The sequence below is a fragment of the Melopsittacus undulatus genome, chromosome 3 (genome assembly GCF_012275295.1).
Source record: "Melopsittacus undulatus isolate bMelUnd1 chromosome 3, bMelUnd1.mat.Z, whole genome shotgun sequence".
Lineage (NCBI taxonomy): Eukaryota > Metazoa > Chordata > Aves > Psittaciformes > Psittaculidae > Melopsittacus > Melopsittacus undulatus.
The window spans coordinates 29,002,268-29,024,220 of NC_047529.1; the positions used below are offsets into that span (position 1 = coordinate 29,002,268).

A 21,953-nucleotide genomic window follows, 5' to 3' on the forward strand; every position below is an offset into this window, starting at 1 on the left:
AATTATTACATCTTGGTTTACATCTTTACAAGTGTAAACCAAACAGTACTATTTTTTTCTTCTTTCCATTAGGCCAATTCTTCCTCAAGTGTACCACTGAAAAGCAGAAAGACAGCTCACATCATTGACGTTCACATATATATATCTGTATATATATATCAAATATATCTGTAGCTTTTTTTAATGCACTTAGCTAAGATGAATCCTTCTAAGCAAAATATGCCTGTGAAGGTTCAGATCCCAAACATTTTTTTTAAAAACTTAGTCTCAACCATTACCCTGGAAACAGAATACCTCTGGGCATAAATTTCTTAAGTTTATCATATGATGCAGAAAAGTCTTGCTATTTGTTACCTTTTACTTTTAAGCAAATCTCCTTTTTCCTACATTAAAAAAAATGAAGCAAAGCAGGAACATATGGTCAGAAAAATATTATCACCGTCCTTCCACTTCCCCCAGCTAAAAATCCAAGTATTATTAATAGAAAAACTTCTCACAGGGAATCTCCCAACTGCTTCCCACAGAGAAAAAAATATCAGATTCCAGTCCTCTCAATCCAGCATGTTTCATTAACTTTAAGTTAAAATAAATGAACAGAAAGGACAAGAGTATGTAGAAAAACAACAAATACAGAAAACGGAATTTGTTAAATTGCTATTTCATCTTCACAGATCAAATTCCTTTTCAAGTAGTGCTGACAAAGATTAAAGGCAACACAGATTTTCTTTCTCAGTGCAGCAATCTAAAAACTGGATTTAAGGAACAAATATTTAAAGTGCAAACATACTGCAATGAGACTTTCCTTGTCCTAACATTTTTTCATATTAAGACTCACGTCTTTATCACCTGGCACTAAATTTATTAGGAAGACAGAGTAATTAATGCTATATGCAAGTTCCATAGAGATCTAACCTACCTGGGAACTGTGGATGCTACCTTTCTGCCAGGAAACAGCAGAGTTTGCCATCAAGAATCAATACTACACATGCCACAAAAAGCACCTCTGAAAATGCCTCTAGTATTTTCTGATAGTTCACTACCAAAAAAAACACACTCATTGAGCAATCTTACTAAAACAAACAAAACAAAAAAAACCCAAAAGAACAAAAAACAAACAAGCAAAAAACCAAACAAAAAACCCCAAACATTCCTAATCCAGAAGTTTATGAAAAAATTTATATTTGAGCTATCAAAGAGAAAAGCAAAAGTGCACAGTATATCATAAACTTACCCAAACAATGTGTAAGAAAGGCTAAACTGAGTAGTTACAAGGACCTGATATACAGTAAATGTCTATTTCTTCTTAAAGATGTTTTATAAACCATTTCAAATATGAAGAACCAAAGTTCTTCAAAGTTTATTTTATGCACTATTTAAAAGTGCACACATGAAAGAAACATAGTAAAGCACATACAAGAATGCAAGACCTGAACTTTAACTAGAATAGTTTACAGTTGAATAACCAGATTCCAGAAAAAGAAAACAACAAAACCTAATAAAAAAAAAACCTTCAGCTGTTAATGAAATATTTCCTTGGTAAGTTTACAAAACAAAATCTTCTGGGAAAGCATTAAAACTATTAGGGAAAATAAGATCCCAGCCTCCCCACTAAAGTAGAACAACTTTATAATGGCCTTTCTTTCCTTACTAAAGATAAGTTTAAGGAAAATCTTTCTGCAAAGGCACTAGAGTCACAGCTCTAAATGTCACGCAGGCCAAGAGCTGACAGAACACATCAGCTTCTAGAAACAAAAGCAAAATACATGACAAGGCAAAACTTGACAGTAGCCCTAAAGCTTTGCCAGTGTTAACAGCTTTGGCATCTGCTCCAGTCTGAACATGTCCTCTCACTTGCTTACACATTCCTAACTCATTTCAGCTGAAATCCTCAGTGGAAGTTTAGCACCCTAGGAAACTCAAGGGCTAGTTCTATCTAAAAAGAGTACCTTTCAGATTTATCTTTTTTTAACAGCAGAAGGCTGTATGGCCCTGGCTACATTTTTGATGAAACTACTTACAACCAAGATATGTTGGGTGCTACAAGGATACAGGAGAGGAGAGGGCTGTTCTTACTGCCAACATGCTTAATCAGAGTTGGATACTTTACCAGACTGTATGAACGCATGGGGCTTATTTCATATATGGCTATAACCATAAATAAAAAAACACAGCATCCCAAATTGTTTCCAACTACTGTACATTACTCTTGTAACCTCTTAGAAAACTAGACCTCCAACAGTGAACTTATGGACAGATTTTCAAAGTGACCAGTTACCAACACTTTACTGGTATTAACTTCTAATAGGCAAAGTTACATGAAGCTATAATTTTGTCTATAATTCTTTTTTTAATAATTAAATAGGAGAACAAATAGCTAAGATTTTTGGTAAGAACAGCAACATTTTGTAGCTTTTAAAAGTCTTCTTGAAATATAATACGTTAAAAAGTTTTTCTAGGGAGGGGGTGCAGCTTTTAGTACATTGCTTTTTAAAACCACCTAAACACTACATTTCCCAGATCCATTTAACTAATGAAGTCACCATATTGTAATTAATATATCATAGAAAAGGGGGTTTAGTCAACAGAAGGCATAAATTAGAAGACCCATTCTATTTTCCCTTCCAGATGAGCAATCTGCCTCTGTATGGGAGACTCAGGATAACTGATTGACTGACACTCGGTAAGGATGACTCCTCTGATATATAATATCAGGTAGTATTTGTATATCCAGAGCTAGTCTAATCAATATGACTGATATGAAATACATTTCACTGTTGATAAACACATCTGGGGCTAGACTCCCTTTCATCAATATCATGACTGTGTAAAAAGGGAGTACAGTATCAGGAATTGAATGGGACTGCCCTAATTCCCATCAGCTGGAAACATTCCCCAAAGAACTGATTATGACCAGCTGGCTGCAAACTACAGACATTTGGTCTAGCATTTGATGCATCTCCAACCCATTGATTTCAGCATGCACAGACTTCTAAAGGCTTGCAGGAATCTGGGTCATCTCCCCTTCCTAGCCCTTGTTTAAGAGTTCTGGGGGTTCAAGCAAATTTGGGACTTAATCAGACATGGGAAAGCTCCAGCTAGTAGGATGTAATCAGAATCTGCTCTTTTTGTGCCCTTTGATTAATGCGAAATTGAGGCTGGAAATTCTCCATTCATAATTAAACTCCTATTCTTCCGTTTGGCTCCATCCCGTTTGGCTCACTGAAGAGTGCTTTTAAGCCTTACTAGCTTCAATTGCAGGACTGGTCCCCAGTGGATTCTATTGTCGTTATAGCATTATGTTCAATTTTGTTTTACTGACTCTCTTCCCTGAGAAGCAAGGGACCCTTCTCTTCCAGGGACACTAAAATCTTGCTTTATAAAGACAAACAGAAAGTGCAAAAAAGTGAAGTAAAAGCAACATGAAAACAGAGTAAATCAAGTTGGAGTTTGCTGATTTCACAATTTTACAGCAAACTGATATAAGTGCTTTCTAATATAGGCTATAATTACTTAATTGTGAGAAGCTCTTATGCAAGCATTGTTGGAAGAGGGTTTTCTGTTGGGCTTTTTTCGCTTTTTGTGGTGCTGTGGTTTTTTTGGGGGGGTTTTGCAGGGGAAAGACTAGCACATAAGACATTTTCCATTTTTTTAAGAACAGTGGTTGTTAAAACACAAATTGTCTTAAAGAGCTGTTATAATTCAGAAATACAACCTTTGTAATGGCCTTAAAATTTCAACATGTTTTTCTTAAGTAATTCTTACCAAATTTTTGAAGAGTGCAGTTAATTCCTTTGTAAACACAGAAAATTTTAAAAACGCTGTTCCCAAATCTGGGTCATCCCTGCAAACACAGTTGCCTCCAAATTTCTCCAGTGCTTGTGTATACTGTTCTTCATTTTCCACATGAGCTTTGAAAAGAGCAAAATATAAGAATATCAGTAAATAAAAGGTTATTGAAATTACAATTGAGCTAAAAAAACCCACAAAAACTCCAACCTTCTCAGATCTCCTGCTAAAAATATTTACTTGATACAATGAACATTTATTATTTATGTTGTAATGCAGATATACCAGAAGTATGACGTATCTCACTAATTCTGGTTTACGTGTATCTATCCACATGCTGTACAAGAGACAAAGCGTCAAGACAATACAATCATCTGACAGGTGACTCTAGAAAGACCCACAATATTCCTGCAGTACAGTGGAGACCACATAACAATTCTCAACTCCTAGAATGAACTTTTAGTGTCTTCTATTAATGCTTCTATTAATTTTATCAGGAGGTGTTATGTTTAACTGTGTGCTGAACAAGAGAACAGAGGAGATCAAGAGTGTTACCAGAGTCTGGGATGGCTCAGAATGTAATAGATCCAGTAAGACTCTCAGGTAATCTACAGAAATGCGACTACAAACCACATTACAAATGAGGACGAAATCCGTACTGATGCTAGCTGCCTGATTCAGAGGACAAGTGGGGATCTGAAGCAAATCTTAGCAGTCTGAATTTACCACAGGCCAGCTCAGTTCTCAAAGCAGTTTTGGTTCACAACTAGATTATTTTCTGAGACTATGAAACAAGAAGTGGCCCAGTGCTTAACACAGACAGCAGGTTCTGAGTCACTGTTTGGGCTGCACCAAAGCAAGTCATCCAGCACACACCTAACAACTGGGTCCTTCGGAGAGCTTTGAGCTGAACATGTTGAGTGATTATTTAGCACAGCTAATGAGATGAAATCTAGGCTCAAAGCAAGCTCCCCTGATTCAAATATAAAATAAATCAGAGAAGCCTACTGATTCACTCCTAAGACACCAAATTACTTGCCTGTGTAAACAGGCCTAAAAAGTCCTTGTCAATTTGATTTGTGGAATAAAAGTCTTTCTGAGCCCAAGCTTAGTAACCATGTCAAACTTGAGTAGGTGGACAAAGCACACCATGTTGGCACCTGAGAACATTAATGTTGCCTATTTCTTATTCTAGCTGTGGCCAATTTCTAATGCTTCAAAGGAAGCCAGGAGAAAACCCCACACCCTAGAACACAAGTTACGCATTAATAGGAACAAAAACCCTTCCTTGGTCATTACATGAGACCAGCATAAAACCTGAAGATTATTTAGAGAGGATTAATCTGTTCAAACAAGCAATGATCCAGTTTCATTTCAAGCCCATTTATATTCATCAACACATTTAATATCCAAAGAATTCTTGATGCAATGTACTTTCTCCAAATTTCTATGAATTAGTTATGCAATAAACCTGTTCAGTAAACGTGGCATGATTCAACTTAAAAACAAACCTGTCTGTTCACATTCCTATTTGGCCAGCCATTCAAGAACTTAATTTCTCAAGTAGCTACAAACTTGCTTTACTTTCCAATATATGAAATTAAACCCCTGTGAAGTAGTGGTACAATACTGGGTAATTAAAGACTGTCATAGAGTACATACAGAACTGAAGTTACAGACATGATATTAATTCTGCAAGTTTCTACCTTGAGTGCTGAAATTGCAGCCTGTAAAAAACACTTCGCATCTAGCCATTCAAGTCCTAGCACTGAATTGTACTTATTTCTCCTCTGCATCAACAGCAGGAGCTAAGCACTTAACTTTTGCTACATGAGCTGTAGGATGAAGTAAGGATGCTCACTAATACTATTGTGTGATATACACAAATGTATATGCCAGCACAAACTGGCACAGACAGCAAAAAGCAGGATGCAGCAAGTCCAAACTCCTCTAGATCACACAGCTACCAGTGAGGGGAATTATTTCCATATTGTTTTCTGCATTCGTATTGCTTCCTGCATGCATCTTAGCGTATTTGTACTCAGGAAAGTGAAGTTCAGGACACAGCAAAAAGAGAAGGTTGTCACTGCATGAAAATAAGATGAAAAGGCTGCCACCATTAATTGGTGCAGTTAGATGTGCAAGCAGCAGATGAACCATGCTGACTTTGTACCATAGGAAACAAAAGCTTTCTACTCCACACAGTGTCCCTCATAGTTTTCAATTCCCCAGCATCTTAGGAACCTTTATTCTGGGTCTATGTTCAGGTTAAGCAAAGCCAACAAACCAACAGATCAACAGCAGTTCTGAGACATTGCCCAGAATGCTCCTATTGCAGCTATACCATTAGCTGCGCTGGTACTCTGTAGTGCTTTTGAAGAACACAAAACTGTATTTTCTCACGGAACCCTCCAAAATACTCTCCCTTCGCTACTGTTTCTTCCCAATGGATTTTAAAAGTTTCTCTACAAACAAAAGGTTTGGAACCTACCAAAAAGACATCTGAGTAATTTTTGTCTGAGGGTGTAGACATTTTTTTTAAGTAAGAAATAAATTATATACAAATTGGAGTTACTGTCTAAGCCTCTATCACAGTTTCTAAGTTCACACATTAAAAAAGAAAGCCAAAACATGTGCATTTAATACTCAGGGAACCTATATATTAAAACCTCAGTAAATGTTCTCATGAGTGCAGGGCCACAGTTTTTGTTCTGTCAAAAGAAACCCTAAGGGCTGGCAAGTGGTTGGGTTAGTGATACTTCTTCTGGTGTAAAAGAAATGCCTCTAAACCTTTCTTGTCAAGACTGGGCAGCAAGAATTTAAAAACTATGCAAAAACTGCTCTAGCAAGTACACTGATTATGAGGCATAGTCAAACACTCAAAAATAAATGAGAAAAAAAAATCCTGAAACAACCATAAAACCAGAAGATAGGGAGCCAAATAAATATGTAACAGATGACACGGCTCCAGGTGAATCTTAAACCAGATCCTCCACAATCCAAAGATAACAGCTTCATTATGTTAGGCAAGAAGGAACTTTTCTCAATTAGCTGATAAGAATTATACCGCAACAGCAATTCTTCTTATAACCTTCTATCTCAACACCAAGATTCCCACATGTTCTGTCAGATATTGGTTGCTCTCCAAGGTTGCCAAGCCTATCTATTTCGCATGTTTTGTTAGCTCTAATTGCTATGAATTGCACAGCAAGAACAAAAGCCAACAAATGCTGTTTGCTATTCACAAAATGCTGCTGATCCACAAAAAACAAAAGCTTCAGTTATTTTTGCAAAGATAAACACACAAAACTCTATGAGATTGGCACACAGATCAAAATGCATATAGAACAGTTCTTTGTATTTTTATCAGCACTGAGAAATATCTGACTTTGTGCATCATGATAATATGAAATTGCAGCTCATCAGCTTTCTCTTGTCGTGAAGTTCTCAACATACATAACTGGGAGCCTTCAACTAGGATGATGCTTCACAAAGCAGCAGAGCCAATGTAGTCTCTACCTGCTGCCAAAGAGAATAATTTCACCCCTCCCATGCCCTCAGCTCTTGATGATATATATGCTTACCATCCCAGGTGCTCATTTAATACCAGTTAAGTTGATTTCATAGAACACAGAATCATAGCACAGTTAGGGTTGGAAAGGACCTTAAGATCATCTAGTTCCAAACCCCTGCCATGGGCAGGGACACATCACACTAAACCATATCACCCAAGGGTTCCTCCAACCTGGCCTTGAACGCTGCCAGGGATGGAGCATTCACAACTTCCCTGGGCAACCCACTCCAGTGCCTCACCACCCTAACAGGAAAGAATTTCTTCCTTATATCCAATCAAAACCTCTGTTATTTAAGTTTCAACCCATTTCCCCTTGTCCTATCACTACAGTCCCTAATGAAGAGTCCATCCCCAGCATCCTTATATGCCCCCTTCAGATACTGGAAGGCTGCTATGAGGTCTCCACACAGTCTTCTCTTCTCCAGGCTGAACAGCCCCAACTTTCTCAGCTTGTCTTCATAAGGGAGGTGCTCCAGTCCCCTGATCATCCTCGTGGCCCTCCTCTGGACTTGTTCCAACAGTTCCATGTCCTTTTTATGTTGAGGGCACCAGAACTGCACACAATACTCCAAGTGAGGTCTCACAAGAGCAGAGTAGAGGGTCAGGATCACCTCCTTTGACCTGCTGGCCATGCTCCTTTTGATGCAGCCCAGGATATGGTTGGTTTTCTGGGTTGTGAGTGCACACTGAAGGTGCCTTATGCTCAGTTTCTCATCGACCAGCATCCACAAGTCCTTCTCCACAGGACTGCTCTGAATCTCTTCTTTGCCCAACCTGTAGCTGTGCCTGGGATTGCTCCGACACAGGTGTAGGATCTTGCACTTGTTAAACTTCATGAAGTTGGCATCAGCCCACCTCACAAGCATGTCAAGGTCCCTCTGAATGGCATTCCTTCCCTCCAGCGTATTAGCCAAACCACACAGATTGGTGTTATTGGCAAACTTGCTGAGGGCACACTCAATCCTACTGTCCATGTCACCGACAAAGATGTTGAACAAGACCGGTCCCAACATCGATCCCTGAGGGACACCACTCGTTACTGGTCTCCAGCCAGACACTGAGCCATTGACCACAATTCTTTGCATGCAGCCATCCAGCCAGCTCTTCATCCACTGAATGGTCCACCTATCAAATTGATATCTCTCCAACTTAGAGGCAAGGGTGTCATGCAGGACAGTGTCAAATGCTTTGCACAAGTCCAGGTAGACGACATCAGCTGCTCTATCCCTGTCCATCAGTTCCATAGTCCCATCATAAAAGGCCACCAAATTGGTCAGGCAGGACTTCCCCTTAGTGAAGCCATGATGGCTGTCACCAAGCACCTTGTTCTTTTTCATGTGCCCTAGCATGCCTTCCAGGAGAATCTGCTCTAAGATTTTGCCTGGCATGGAGGTGAGACTGACTGGTCTGTAATTCCCTGGGTCATCCATTTTCCCCTTCTTGAAAATGGGACTTATATTTCTCTTTTTCCAGTTGTGAGGAACTTGACCTGACTGCCACAATTTTTCAAATATGATGGACAGTGGCTTAGGAACTTCGTTGTCCAGCTCCTTCAGGCCCTGCGGATGGATTACATCAGGTACCATGGACTTGTGCATGTTTGGGTTCTTAGGATGGTCTCGAACCAGATTCTCTCCTACAGTGGGCCTAGGGTACTAGCATGTACACTGCACATGCAGCTTTATATGAGCAACAAAGCCCATCTGCCAAGCACCAGGGGTGGCAGAAGGAGAAGGTAGTCCAGACCTAATAGAAAGAGGAGAGAGTACAACTTCCCCACCTGGTAGCAGTATGACAGCTAGATAGGTTCAGCCACCTCACAAAATTTCATTCTTACTGAGCTCATGATCAAGCAGCTATTTAAAACGCACAATGTTCAAGACTGCTATTCAAAAGTATCATTTTCTCTTCTCAGAGTTACTCATATACTCTTTCTGATTCAGTAAGGCTGTTTAAATTCTCCAATTTTACCAATATAAAGTACCAGGAATTAGTATATACTTACCCAGACCAGATATGTTTATGGCTTTGACAGATTTCTTCATCTTATAGAGAACAGTTCGGTCAACATCCAAAGCCTAAAGCAAAACAGAAAAATTAAATGCAAAATACTGGATTGCCTTCTGGTAAATCTGTGCCCTGGAAGCCTCCTGTAATTGTAACACTACTATGTGAGTTAACATAATACACACCCAGTGCCATCTAAAATGAAACTCTTTACACAGTATCTTCTTTCAATGTTAAATTATTAAAGCAGCTTGAAACAGTTTCAAGCCATCTGACACTGCTGGAGGTACAAAGCAATATTACTGCCTCAGACAGAATACTAAAAATGGAACTTAACTTCAGTTTTCCTGGATAATACAGTTAATTAATTGCACTCCCAACCATATGAATTTTCTCACAGCTATGCTGAACAAAATAAACTGCCTAACTCTCAAATATCTTTCACACATTTTAAAACTAAGAAAAACTTTTCACCAACACAACATAAAATCCAAGTTTAAATCTTACCCAGAATACCTGAGCTCTTACAATCAATTTGGTTCAAAGAAAGAAGTGGAAGCAGGTAGCCATTTTGCTTACTGAAGTGACATACGGGCAAACCCCAAAAATGTACCATTGCTCCAGAACAAAGAAGCAGAATTATGATTATACAAGCTATTTAAAACTGCAAGAAAATTTAAGTATGAGTTCCAGAGATGATGATGTGGTCATGTCTTTAGACCCCATGGAAGAATGACACCAAACACTACAAATTATATTACTCCAAGAGCTGTTCAGTGTGATATGTGCTTAAAAAAAAAAAAAAAAAAAAAGCAAAAAGCACCAAACTCATTCCAGTTTTCATTCAAAAGATTTTAGTGAATTGCAGCAGTTACACATCTGACTTATCATTGTTTTATTGCTAATAATTTGTGCAACAGAAATGACATGTAAAAGTCAGTCCCTAGGACCCTATCCAATTATTTTAACATATTGAATGAAAAAAGAAGTATTATCCCTCATATTTACGGGAGTAGCCTTAAACTGAATGTATTCAGACGCAAATAGCTGGGCAAAACCTTCACCACATTCTATGGAAACCAATGGATTTAGAAGTTGTCTTAACGTTATAGTGCCACAGCACTGCTATATCCTTTGGAAGTTTTATCTTCAGCATCTTTACACTTCACATCTGAAACATGTAGGCAGAAGAAACAGAAGCCTTTTCACCTGAAATACTGAAGTACACAGGGAGGGAAAAAAACCCTAAGAAAGCCTGTAGAAGTTATACACAGCTCTATTCACCCTCTGCAGCAATTTGAATTGCATCTACTGCACCAAACCTGTACACAGTGTGATCTCAAAGGTCAGATTACTCACCTGTCTGGATGGGAGTACACAAAGTAAATTCCCTGTGTATTTGGTGAGTTCTAAAAATAACCTCAGAAAAACACCAGCTGATCAGCTGACTACAGAAGAATGATCACTTCATCAAGGACTCCATCAAAGGGCAATTATCCTCTTGGAAACAAAGTGAAAGGAATGTCTTAAACTACTAGTATTAAAAATAAGTCTAAAGAGAAGGCTGACAGAAAGTCTTAAAAGTTACAAATTCAGCTCTTAGCTAAGACTCAGGTTTGTGTGTACAGCTCATAAACTATTTCAATCTCTGCACCTTAGTATAGAGAAGAGGAAGAAAAAAAAAAAGTGCAGTACTTCTTGAAAAACCTTCCAACACTTGAAAAAGGAAAGTGTGGGAAGGAAAAATGCACTGGGTAAATGATGAACCTGTGGTCAGGGGTCCAGATTGATCTATGGATTCATAAAATCTTTTGACCCATGACTGCCTCAGTCAAAAAGTATAGAATCTCAGTAAGGGAAAACTTCAAGTCATCTTCCTCAACTGAAGTGATCATTTTGGTTTACAACTTCTCTCAACCAGTTCATGCTCTCACCGTGATCAAGCAGTGGAAGAGCAAATGCATAAGCCACAACATAGCCAAGGTCCAACAGAAATGATAGATAGCTAATGCCCCAACACAATTTGAACATCTAGCTATCTCAGCCAGCTGTCCACATCAAAATTCAAAACAAAGATGATAGAAAAAAAACCCACACAAGCAGTACTGCGGGCTACAGAAGAAGCAAAACCTAAACCCCTAATGTGATGAACACATACAGAACTGCCAGGTCAGTATTCCTTGGGTATTTCCCTTCTTCCCCTGACTGCCTTTTCAGCTGTGCCAGTGCTTGAGGAGATTTTGTAAACTACAAGAGAGACATGATGTCTGTTTAAAATGATGTAAGGAAAAAAAAAACCAAACCCTTACTATTTTTCAATTGCTCCCAGGCAGTCAACCCCTTCACACAACGTAGCCCGACAGACAAGACAATCAGAAAAGCAGGAACAAGTAGGAGGACCAACATACCCAGGTGCTCCTGCGAAAGAATCCTCCGGGAACATTTCTGAACAAGAAGTCAGTAGCTGCCTGAGCACAGAGAGCACTTTTACTATGCTGCTATTTCTACCATCTATATTTTTTTAAAACCCTTAACATTTCATTAGTCCAAACATTTCTTCACATTCATATTGTTTATGAATATCCATTCACAACAGAAGAGGCTTTGTAAGATCAGTTTGTCTAGAAACCACTACCACATTTTTATTGTGATAGAAAATACTGGGTCTGCAGTACAATGCTGAAACATCCAGGGAAACAATATGAATAAAGCAAACTAAATACCACGTTGACTAACACTGACCTAGCACTGACACTGCTAGCTGAGGACTTCGCTCAGCCTTCTGTTGAGGTAGATGATCCACTCCAAAGCCATGAAAATCAGAGACAAGTTATCCCAGGAACAAAATATCCCACCTTCATACAAAAGCAACACTGTCTCAACTTACTTCCTCCCTCTTCCAGTTATGAAAGAAAAAATCCAAAACCATAAAAAGTGAAGTAATTTGTGACAGTCAGTACTCCATGCAATTGTATTTACATATGAAGCCTAAAAGAAAATTGTCATTACCAAAATGAGCAAACTGTCACAAAAATACCCTATGTTCCATTCTTTAAAAATAAGAGTGGTTATTGCTAATTGAATTCATTGATGCGATTAGTGAGAATGGGAAGAAATTGAACAGTGAAGACTGCAAAGTTGTATATCCAAGGGAAAAATCCATATACGAACTGAGAGCTTAGGCAGAAAAACAGTCAAGAGAATAAAGGGGTTTAGTTTATCAGATGCTTACAAAACCACCATGGGGTGCCAAAGTGAGACAGCCATGAAAAGCAAAACCAGGAAGACACAGGATATCTCTTTCCACCAAAGCCAAGAGAACAAATTAAAAACAAAACAAAACAAAGCAACAGTCACTAAATACTACCTACTCTTTGGAACACCGAAAAGGTCTAGGTCCAAAATGTTGATTTTGACAGCTTACCTGTGGCTCTGCAGCACTGGATTTTTGACTCTGACAAACACTTAGAGAAAAACTATACACATAAAATAGGAGGCAAAGTAGATGTTGATTTCACCCACCAGTATGTGAAGTACGAAATAAAGTCTTTCTTGAACTGCACTGGTTTGTAATTATATTACTGGCAATAAGGTGCAGATAACCAAAACTGGCTAGCTCAAGCAGACAGCTAGAGGGAATTGGAATCACAGTATCTATGGTTTGGATTGGAAGGGTCCTTTAAATATCACCTAGTCCACCCTCCCTGCAATGAGCAGGGCCATCTTCAACTAGATCAGGCTGCTCAGAGCCCCATCCAGCCTCATCTTGAAAGTTTCCAAGTATGAAGAATCTATCACCTCTCTTGGCAACCTGTGCCAGTGTTTGCCCACTAAGCAAATATAAATAAAGACACAAAGTGCTTGAATAAATAAACAACAATAATAATAATAAAAAAAAATATTGAAAAGCATAAAATGTAGAAATAACAGGCTGCCATTCTGAAATGATCCCGTCACTCAAAGGTGTTTGGGCTATTATGGAGGCAACTAATGATCAGTACGATTTTGTCTGGGTAACTGATTGCCTGAACCTTATGATGTTCAGTTACCCTGTCAGACAGGCTCTAGGTAGCCTTCTCTCTCCAGAATGGAGAGAGTCCTACCTAAAGTCCTTACTGGTGGTGATAAAGAGGAAAAAGATATAAACACCAAGAAATACTAAACTAAAAAATAATGTTACCATAAGAACAGATGAGTTAAATCTGTACCTGAGCAAACTGCGACTAGGCATTGGGAAAAACAAAATCCTGGAAAGCTTTCCAAACAGAAGATGAAATGGACCTGAATAACTTTATGAAAGATTAAAATGTTCATTGCCATTGTGGTAAGAAACTAGATTTGCTCCTGTGGGAGGTTTCTTCTAGTCCTCCATTCCTTTGCAAAATCTTTTGAGAATGCTGAATTTAAGAGTGGCTCTGTATGCCTAAAGGACAAAACACTGAAAAACTTTGCATCTTTAGTTCTGTATTTTAATCTTACTTATAGGCCAGAAAATGGTGAAGGAGACTTCACCTATGTTTAATTTAAAGACATTGGTTCTTATTCACAACTAGTGTTTTAAACGGGTAATTTTAGCATAAAATTTTCACTTTAGTATTGTTCTTTGTATTTTCTCATCCTTTTCTTTGTCCAAATCTTAGCACTTAGAAATTAACTTAAATAAAGCTGTAGTTCTATTGTACTTTTGATTTCTAATCTGTATGTTTCATAAATATATGCACACACTACACCCACATGTGCATACACATGCCAAAATGCTATCTTCCCCTAACTCACCTGCTTTGTGCACCTTCAGTACTGCCAGAAGCAGTGAAATTTAAAATGGCTTCTGACACTGCATATTTCAGAGTTTCTTTTTACCCACTTAGAACATCCAGTAAACTTCTGAACCAGAAGAATAATGAGCACGTAATTCATATAGTGGGATCACTTTGTCCTCTCATGCAATACTTCTAGTTTCGACTCAAAAAACTCCACTGCTAGACTGTTTATTTTGACACCTGTTTATTTCAGTACAATGTAGTCAAAGAGGCCATATAAATAATTTTCGTAGTCCCACTCAGTTTCAACTGATGAGCACTCAGACTTCCCTCTTTTTAAAAAACAGTAAATATAGCCTTGATTGGGGGGGGGGGGGGGGGGGGGGAGAGGGGGGACAGGGACACGACCCACAACAAATTATATACAGTACACAAGAAAAGCAGCTACCTTACTGTAGAAGTGCTGCTATGCAGCATGAACTGAAACAAACTCAGAAGTGACCTTCCTTAGTGTGCCCTTGTCAGTACAGAGGTTTTTTGAACACAGGATCTATGTCTTCTGTTCGCTTACTTTTATATGGATTCTAATGTTAATCTTGTGAAACCATTTTTAACATAAATTACTTTTAAAATCAGAATCTATGTGGCATTGCTGTAGCATATCTAGAGATCACAGAGATCACTTGTTTGACATATCCAGAACTCATATGCTGTGATCAGCCTGGTATTGATCTTGTTCTCTTGACATGAATTTCAAGGCATCTAAATAAATGGTGACATTGAATTTAAATATGAGAACATGAGGCAATTTATTATCAAACCTGTCGCTCATATCAGTACACTTCTTCACAATCCATAACTAATCTCTCTTAAAATGTCACAGAAACTTAAATTTGAAAACTGTTTTACCTTACAACCTAAAGCTACATATACACTTTTTAATAGTGAAAGCTATTAAAGACATTTATTTTCTGTGCTTGAAAAATCTGTAACTTTTCATTTTCCTTACTGTATCATCCATTAGTTTATCTATCTGCACAGTTACTACACATGACCATATACACCACAAAAACCCCAATCCTAAGATTACCTTCAATATGCAAGTTTTTTTTATAATTCTAACTCATGTTGGGTTTTTTCAGAGCCAGTTAAGGCTACCATTTTGGCACCTATCACAAATATGCTTTGGGCAGACTGCTAATGTGTTCTTCTCAAGGTATTCAGTAATACAAGTGTTAGGTATTTGCAGTGCCACAGGTTGAAAATTTCAAGATTACAATAATGAAGTAAGTGCATTTCTGAGGTCCATACAGAGTGCAGAAGCAGCAGTTCAAATCATAACACAAACTATTTTAAAGTCCTAGATGCCTGATGAGAATTTAGTAACAAACATGTCTGTAATAAGTGTATTAGGGAGCGGAACAAGCATACCAAAATATATGAAGAAAACGCAGCTTTTAAAATGACCAATAGAGAGAGGACTCCAGTATCAGTTCATAAGCAGCAAAACCTTTTTTCCTCATGTAGAAACAAGGTCCAGTTTCCAGTTTCACTCGCCAATGGACAATTTTAACTGCTTCAAAAGCTTTCTACTCCGAACAATAAAATGTGACAACTAATTAGAAACAAACCCATCTTACCAGGAAGAAATAAGTATGAGGCTACTGAAACTTCTTACTTGGTATGCCACAATCTGCCCAGACATTTTAAAATCATAATGCAGCTATTCACGTCCATTGCACATTGCCTAGAAAGATTTAAGCCCAATGGGAAATACAATGTTCAAACATTTCATTGCTGCTTCCCCTCCTCCCACCCCCCAAAAAAGAAAAAAAAAAAAACCAAACCATTAAAAGAATAACCACAAAATTAGCATAAATCCAAAAAACTATATTGTCTAACTAGATCTGTGCAATATACAGACTTCTTTCTTGTGGAAGGGTTATTGCCTCAAATTAATAAATATATTTAATACAACCCAGGCTGGAAAAAAAAAGTATGTATTATTTGTTCTTTTCAGTGGAAAACAAACTATTCTATCTTCAGCATATTTAATTGGGGGACTAAAAAAGCAGGAAGGCAGAAACCAGAGTAAGTGAATATCCCAAAGATGATTTTTGCACCTTTTACAGAAGCAAAGGATATGGGGAAAAACAAGGCACTAGCAGCACAGAGTCCCAGGCCCTAGTTGTTAGATGTTCATTAAATATCTTTTGTGCCAAACTCACAGTAGAAGTCTGCGTCTTTACCTTATGCAAGTGTCCTTACACCAATGCCTCATTTTTTCATGATTCAGAAAGCAATTCTCTGTAGTGGAACAGAAAATGGCCATACTGGGTCAGATCAACATTCCTTTGAACCTGACATTCTCTACCGGTTGGGGCCAAGAGCAGGTAGTTTTTTCTTTTTAAACTGATTGCTGGAAATGGAGAGACTACCCTGAGTAAGGATGTGTATGTTCTTTGCTTGCTGCCCTGAACACCTAAGAGGCTCTCAGCCAGAAACACTACATAGCCCAAAAGGGTATTCTCAAAAGAAAGAAGAAGCCCAAGGGTTTTAACTCCAGACAAGGAAAGATAACAACTATGAATTCTCACAGCTCAGTACGAGTGCCTTCATGACTGCAGGACAGCCTACTGTGGGAAGCTGTGAGTGAGGAAGGGAAAAGAGCCAGCCGATCATCATCTTTGCTCTATTTTTTATTTAAGACAGTCAAAAGTATCTTCTAATACATTCCTTCTTATCCACAGCAGCTTCATTTTAGAGATACTAAAATTAGCTATTTCACATTTTTGGTCATTTTGATGGATTTTTTGCTGAAAGCATTTACAAAATTGGATCTGAATTTGTAAAAAATCTCAAGGTATGCAATTTTTTTTCTCTCTCTAAGAAACAAGGAGTTCACTGAGACAATAACAACAAAATGCTTGCAAGTAGAGCCAAAGCAAGTAACACCATTTTGGAAAACAAATTATCAAGTCATTTGAAAAATAATCCTGGAGACAGGAACCTGTATGGTCCTCCCCATACTGCACATCTAACCAATAAAGATGCAAATAAAATATTAATATACTGACTTCAGATCCAATATAAACAATTTTCTTAACCATTATATCTTTAAGATAAAATTTAATCTCACTCTCCATTTCAGCAATCTGCATTAAAATATTGGGCCACTCAATAGCCATAAATACTTCTGTACTTCACCCATTCCAGTATTTCAGAGTAAGTAATAAAGCCAGAAGCTGCTGTAGATGCTGAACGCAAATAGCAATGTCCTTCCCAAAAACAAAAGGACTCAAGAAGAAATGTGGTCAGTTAGTAAGGAAAAGAGAAGTGATCAAATAATGACTGTAGAGACAGCAGAACAAGAATCCACTCTTGTGCCTTACTGCGCTGGTCTTGCTTAAGAAGTAACAAGAGCACGTTTTGACTGTCATACCCAGCAAGTACAGTCCTTTAGCTTTTCTAGTGTATCTTTACCAGCAATCTGATATTTGCTGTAATTAATCCTCTCTGACTCAAAAGATCAGAGATATCCACAGACATTCATCTCTGTTATCCTTCTGTTAGAAATGAACTGCCTACACTATTGGCCTCAATTCAATTTTCTGCTACAGAAGGTGGTAAAAAGCTTCCTAAATTATGTTATCCCCCTCCAAAATCCTCTTTCCATTCTCCTATTGTTATGTCATTTCCTCCCACCATCTATTAGGTTTCTTTTTTAAATTCTCTCCAGTTTCCTTCCACTGATCACCTTGCACATTGAGGGAAGGACTTACACAGAGTGGAAAAAAAGCCCTCATAAGCATAGTCTTGGGCAAGGCATTCTAGTCTCTAACATGTTCTGGCAAAAGAATTATAAAAGCTTTAATTTGGGTAATTACTTTATTTGTAGTGTGCATGTGAAGCAATGTTCCAGAACATTATATTCTACAGTAGCTATGACGGTTGATTTGTATAAATAAACTCTAGGGTGAGAGACCTGTCTACTTCAGAGACTGTGAAGGTACACAGACAGACATGCAATAAAAAATGACAGGGTTTATGGCAGAATTCTCTCTGCAAATTCCCCTTCCACAAAAGCATTATTTCTCCAGCATCTGGGTTTGTGGTTCTTGCAGGCCCAATGCCAAGGCAATCTGTCTGAACAAGCACTGGTCTATTTGGCAGGAAAACATAGTAAACATTTTGGCTAGAAACTATTGTGCATACAACTAAGGGTATGCACATTGGAAAGAGGTATTACCACTGCTTTCGGAAATTAGTACTTTTAAGTAAAAGGTAATTCTGCTGCAAAGGTAAAACTTCGGAATATCTGACACTGCTGTATGTTGTATATAAAACCCCACTTGAGCATGATGACTTTGTACAATGACTTTATTTTTTTTACAGAGCAAAGATGTGAGGCCTCAAAATTGGAGTTCTCTAACAAACCACTTCCATCATTGAAGAGAGATCCCAAATGAGAGGTTCAGAGCCTACAAAATATTACATCATTAATGCAAGTCACCACATGATACCGTTGCATGCTGAACAAAAAAGGTGCTGCATCTGTGTATTAATCACTCCATTTCCATATGTTCCCTCACTACAAAAAGTTGGAAATGCAACACATACTTAAGCAGGGAGCAGACACCAAGCATTTTTGCATAATAAAACCTCTTGCCTAAGAGAAAAGAATGGAGGCCACTTATGCCAACTATATCTCCAGAACACATCCACCTCCTGCATTAAACAATTTTTATACTGATAAATGTATTTTCCTTTTTATTTCATCACCAACATTGTAGCTATCTGCTTTCAAAGGCAATATAACTGGACTTCAAATACAGAGGTCATAAGCAATGTAATAAACTTGATGCACTTTCTACAATGGCTCATTTTTAAACAAAGATTGTGTAAATAAAACTCCCTTATTATTTAACTGTTGCTTAATTTTCCAGCTGCACTAGGCAATTCCTGATACCCACATCCATGTATGTAGTATTACATGCTTCAACATCCCAAGTTATATCATTATGTAAAACAAAGTAACAGATAACAAGATAAAGTTCCAATGACAACTATCTTGAACAGCCAAATAATCTTTGACAGCCCTCAATCCATGTCAAAATTCTCTGCTTCTGAAGAGTTGTTTCCTTTTACAATTTAATACATATTTTATAGTTAATCTTTCAGTTTCATTTGTCAGTTCTCACATGAAAGCCCTGTGTCAAATGATACACGTTCTTAAAACAAGTAAATTAACAACTAAAGCAACAGTTAAATAATTAATAAGGGTGTTTTATTTATACACCCTTTTCTCTTGAAACACTAAAACTGTTTCCATTTTACAGTGGCTTCCAGACTTCAACCTGCGATTTTTACTCCAACTTCTCCATAATTCAGCAAAACAACTTTGAAAACTTCTGCAGGGTCTCTCAGTATTAATACATTTTTTCCCCCATTAAAAAGAACTGCCTGATATCATAATTAACAGCAGCTAATGCAAATGTAAGATTAGCCAACTTATGGCAATCAAACATCTGATAACAGCAGCATCTTCCCCTTTTAATTAAATTGAAAAATAAATTGCACCAATTTCATTTTTTTGACGCTTTTTGATACTGCAGATGTGGGGAAAGAGCTATTTTTTTATTATATAAGTGAATAAACATAGTATTTTGTGAATTTCCATCTGGGAATTTGTTTTTAAATTAAAGAATGCATCCAAACCGTGTCATCTACTGTCATTCATTTTAGGTGCCCAACTAGAAGTCTCAAGACAATATTACAGTCTTGAAAACAACAATCTTAAATTCTGCTGGAATTTCAATAGCTATCTCTACAACTAAAATTAACAGGCGCTCCTGCCACTAAGGACATCTTCCAAAATAATCCAAAGTTAGAGTTGCTAGTGCACCAAACAGCAGACATAAGATACCATTTACATCATGTTTGCTGTAAAACTAAATCCTTTGCCAAAATAATCAGGGAGTTCATGTACACAGAAGGTACCTATAAAATGGAGTACACAGTACTTCCCTATACCAGTGAGCATTAAGAAGGTAAATTCACACACAACTGCTACCTATGCTGAAACACCAAGCAACTTCTGCATTTTAAATTCAAGTAACTTAGTACAGAGAAGCACACCCAGGTCTATGAGCATTTCTTAAAAGTTCTTAAAAAGAGTGGTAACAGGTACTGAATCAACTGACTGAAAATGAAGAGAAAAATGCCTGAATCTCTATGTAACCATTTGTCCATGCACCATCAGCACATCCATACGGCTTGGGGGAGAAGGAAGGCAAACCCTACCACTCCATCCCTAGCAGAGAAGGCTGACTGAAAATACTTACATGAAAACCTCATCATCCACAACCAGAGCAGTTAGGCAACAGAAGAGAATGAACTAAGCAAAAGAATGAATGAAACCAAACAATAAGCAGCTTACAAAAGATTTACTACTTCATTGCTTCTTCAATGCTACTCACTTCAGTGCAGCTAGCATCTACTCTACATGGAGCTCAAAGTGTAGGAGGACTCTGCTGTTGTTTTTTCTGTTGTTGTGTAACATACACGTACAGTTCTGGAAAACAAGCAAATGATGAAAAACATGTGCTTTGCAAGACTCTATAGTGCATGTTTTGCATGTGACAACAGAGCAGAGGCTCTGGGTTTGCATATGCTAAGGAAATTTCCACTCCTATTGCTATAGCCAAACAGTAATCCTGTTTGATTGAAGGGGATTAAAATGATTAGAAAATGCATTTGTTTCTAAGTTGCCTTCCCTAGAATACAATCTAATTTCTCTTGAAATTCCTAGGAAATAAATCTTTCACCAACAGAGAACAGAAACTATAAAACAAGAGAAAATAATCCATATGAATGTTCACATTGCTTCACTCTTTTCTCCCTTCCTATATGTCTTCTAAATGTAGAACCAAGCTTTCAGGAACTTAAAAGTAATTTGTTTAGCTCTAATCACTTGAGCTGTTTTGATGTATCTACACACATACTTAGCATAATGCCTAGACAGAATTATGGATTTCAGACTACAACTACATTGATAATCTGATCTTTAATCAGGAATAGCTGAGAGGTCCACAAACAGCAGATGGTCCTACACACCACGCTGCTCCAAGATAATGAGGAGCAGAGTTTCAGCCTTCCCTCTCAATTCCCTATTTCTTCTTGGTTTAACATCAGATACAAGAATTTATACCGTAGGTTCTTTCATGTTAACTTTTATAGCCACCTCAAAGAATACACTCCAAAGAAATACACTGTGCTGCACAAGGTCATTTCAACAGTAAATATTTTCGTGAAACAGAGTTCACATATACAAACAAGCAAGTTTTTCAAATTCTATCCAACATCTACTCAGTGAAAACAAAGTCTACTACTACTCTGGATGAAAGTACTGAATCACACTACCCAAGCTTATTTCCTGCAAAGCAGCATTGCTCAGGAGAAACAAAGCTATTCAGTTACAGCGCTGTATCTCATTTCCTCCATCAGTAAATTCTCTCCCACAAGGTAACTTTCTCTTTCCAATTAAAATTGAGATATATACAACAGCTGAAGTCTGTGTAATACTCCATACTGTATCACATTTTCTGGATATATAATGTGCAGAACTCTTCTGCTCTCCTTAACTACAGGGTAGGATGTAGCTATGATATCACCGTTATCCACTTTTCTCCATCACTGTCCCTTCCCTGCCTCATTACTACACTGATCGCTTTCACATTGGCCTTCCTTCCATGTTCTCTTTCTGGTGTTTGCATCCTACTTCTTACATAAACATTGCTGTACTCCCCCTTCCTTTGCAGTTCCTG

The 21,953-nt window shown here is 37.8% G+C and overlaps 1 protein-coding gene across 4 annotated transcripts in view; it reads right to left on the reverse strand.

Annotated features, from left to right (window-relative positions):
* The window catches only part of ASAP2 (ArfGAP with SH3 domain, ankyrin repeat and PH domain 2), a 94,716-nt gene that overhangs the window by 63,631 nt on the left and 9,132 nt on the right, over positions 1-21,953 (reverse strand). For all 4 annotated transcript variants that reach the window (XM_034060402.1, XM_034060401.1, XM_034060400.1 and 1 more), the window contains exons 2-3: positions 9,366-9,438; positions 3,763-3,908 (exon numbers count right to left, since the gene is read on the reverse strand). In XM_034060402.1, the coding sequence (XP_033916293.1) occupies positions 3,763-3,908; positions 9,366-9,438 (219 nt within the window). The remainder of the gene's footprint in view (positions 1-3,762; positions 3,909-9,365; positions 9,439-21,953) is intronic.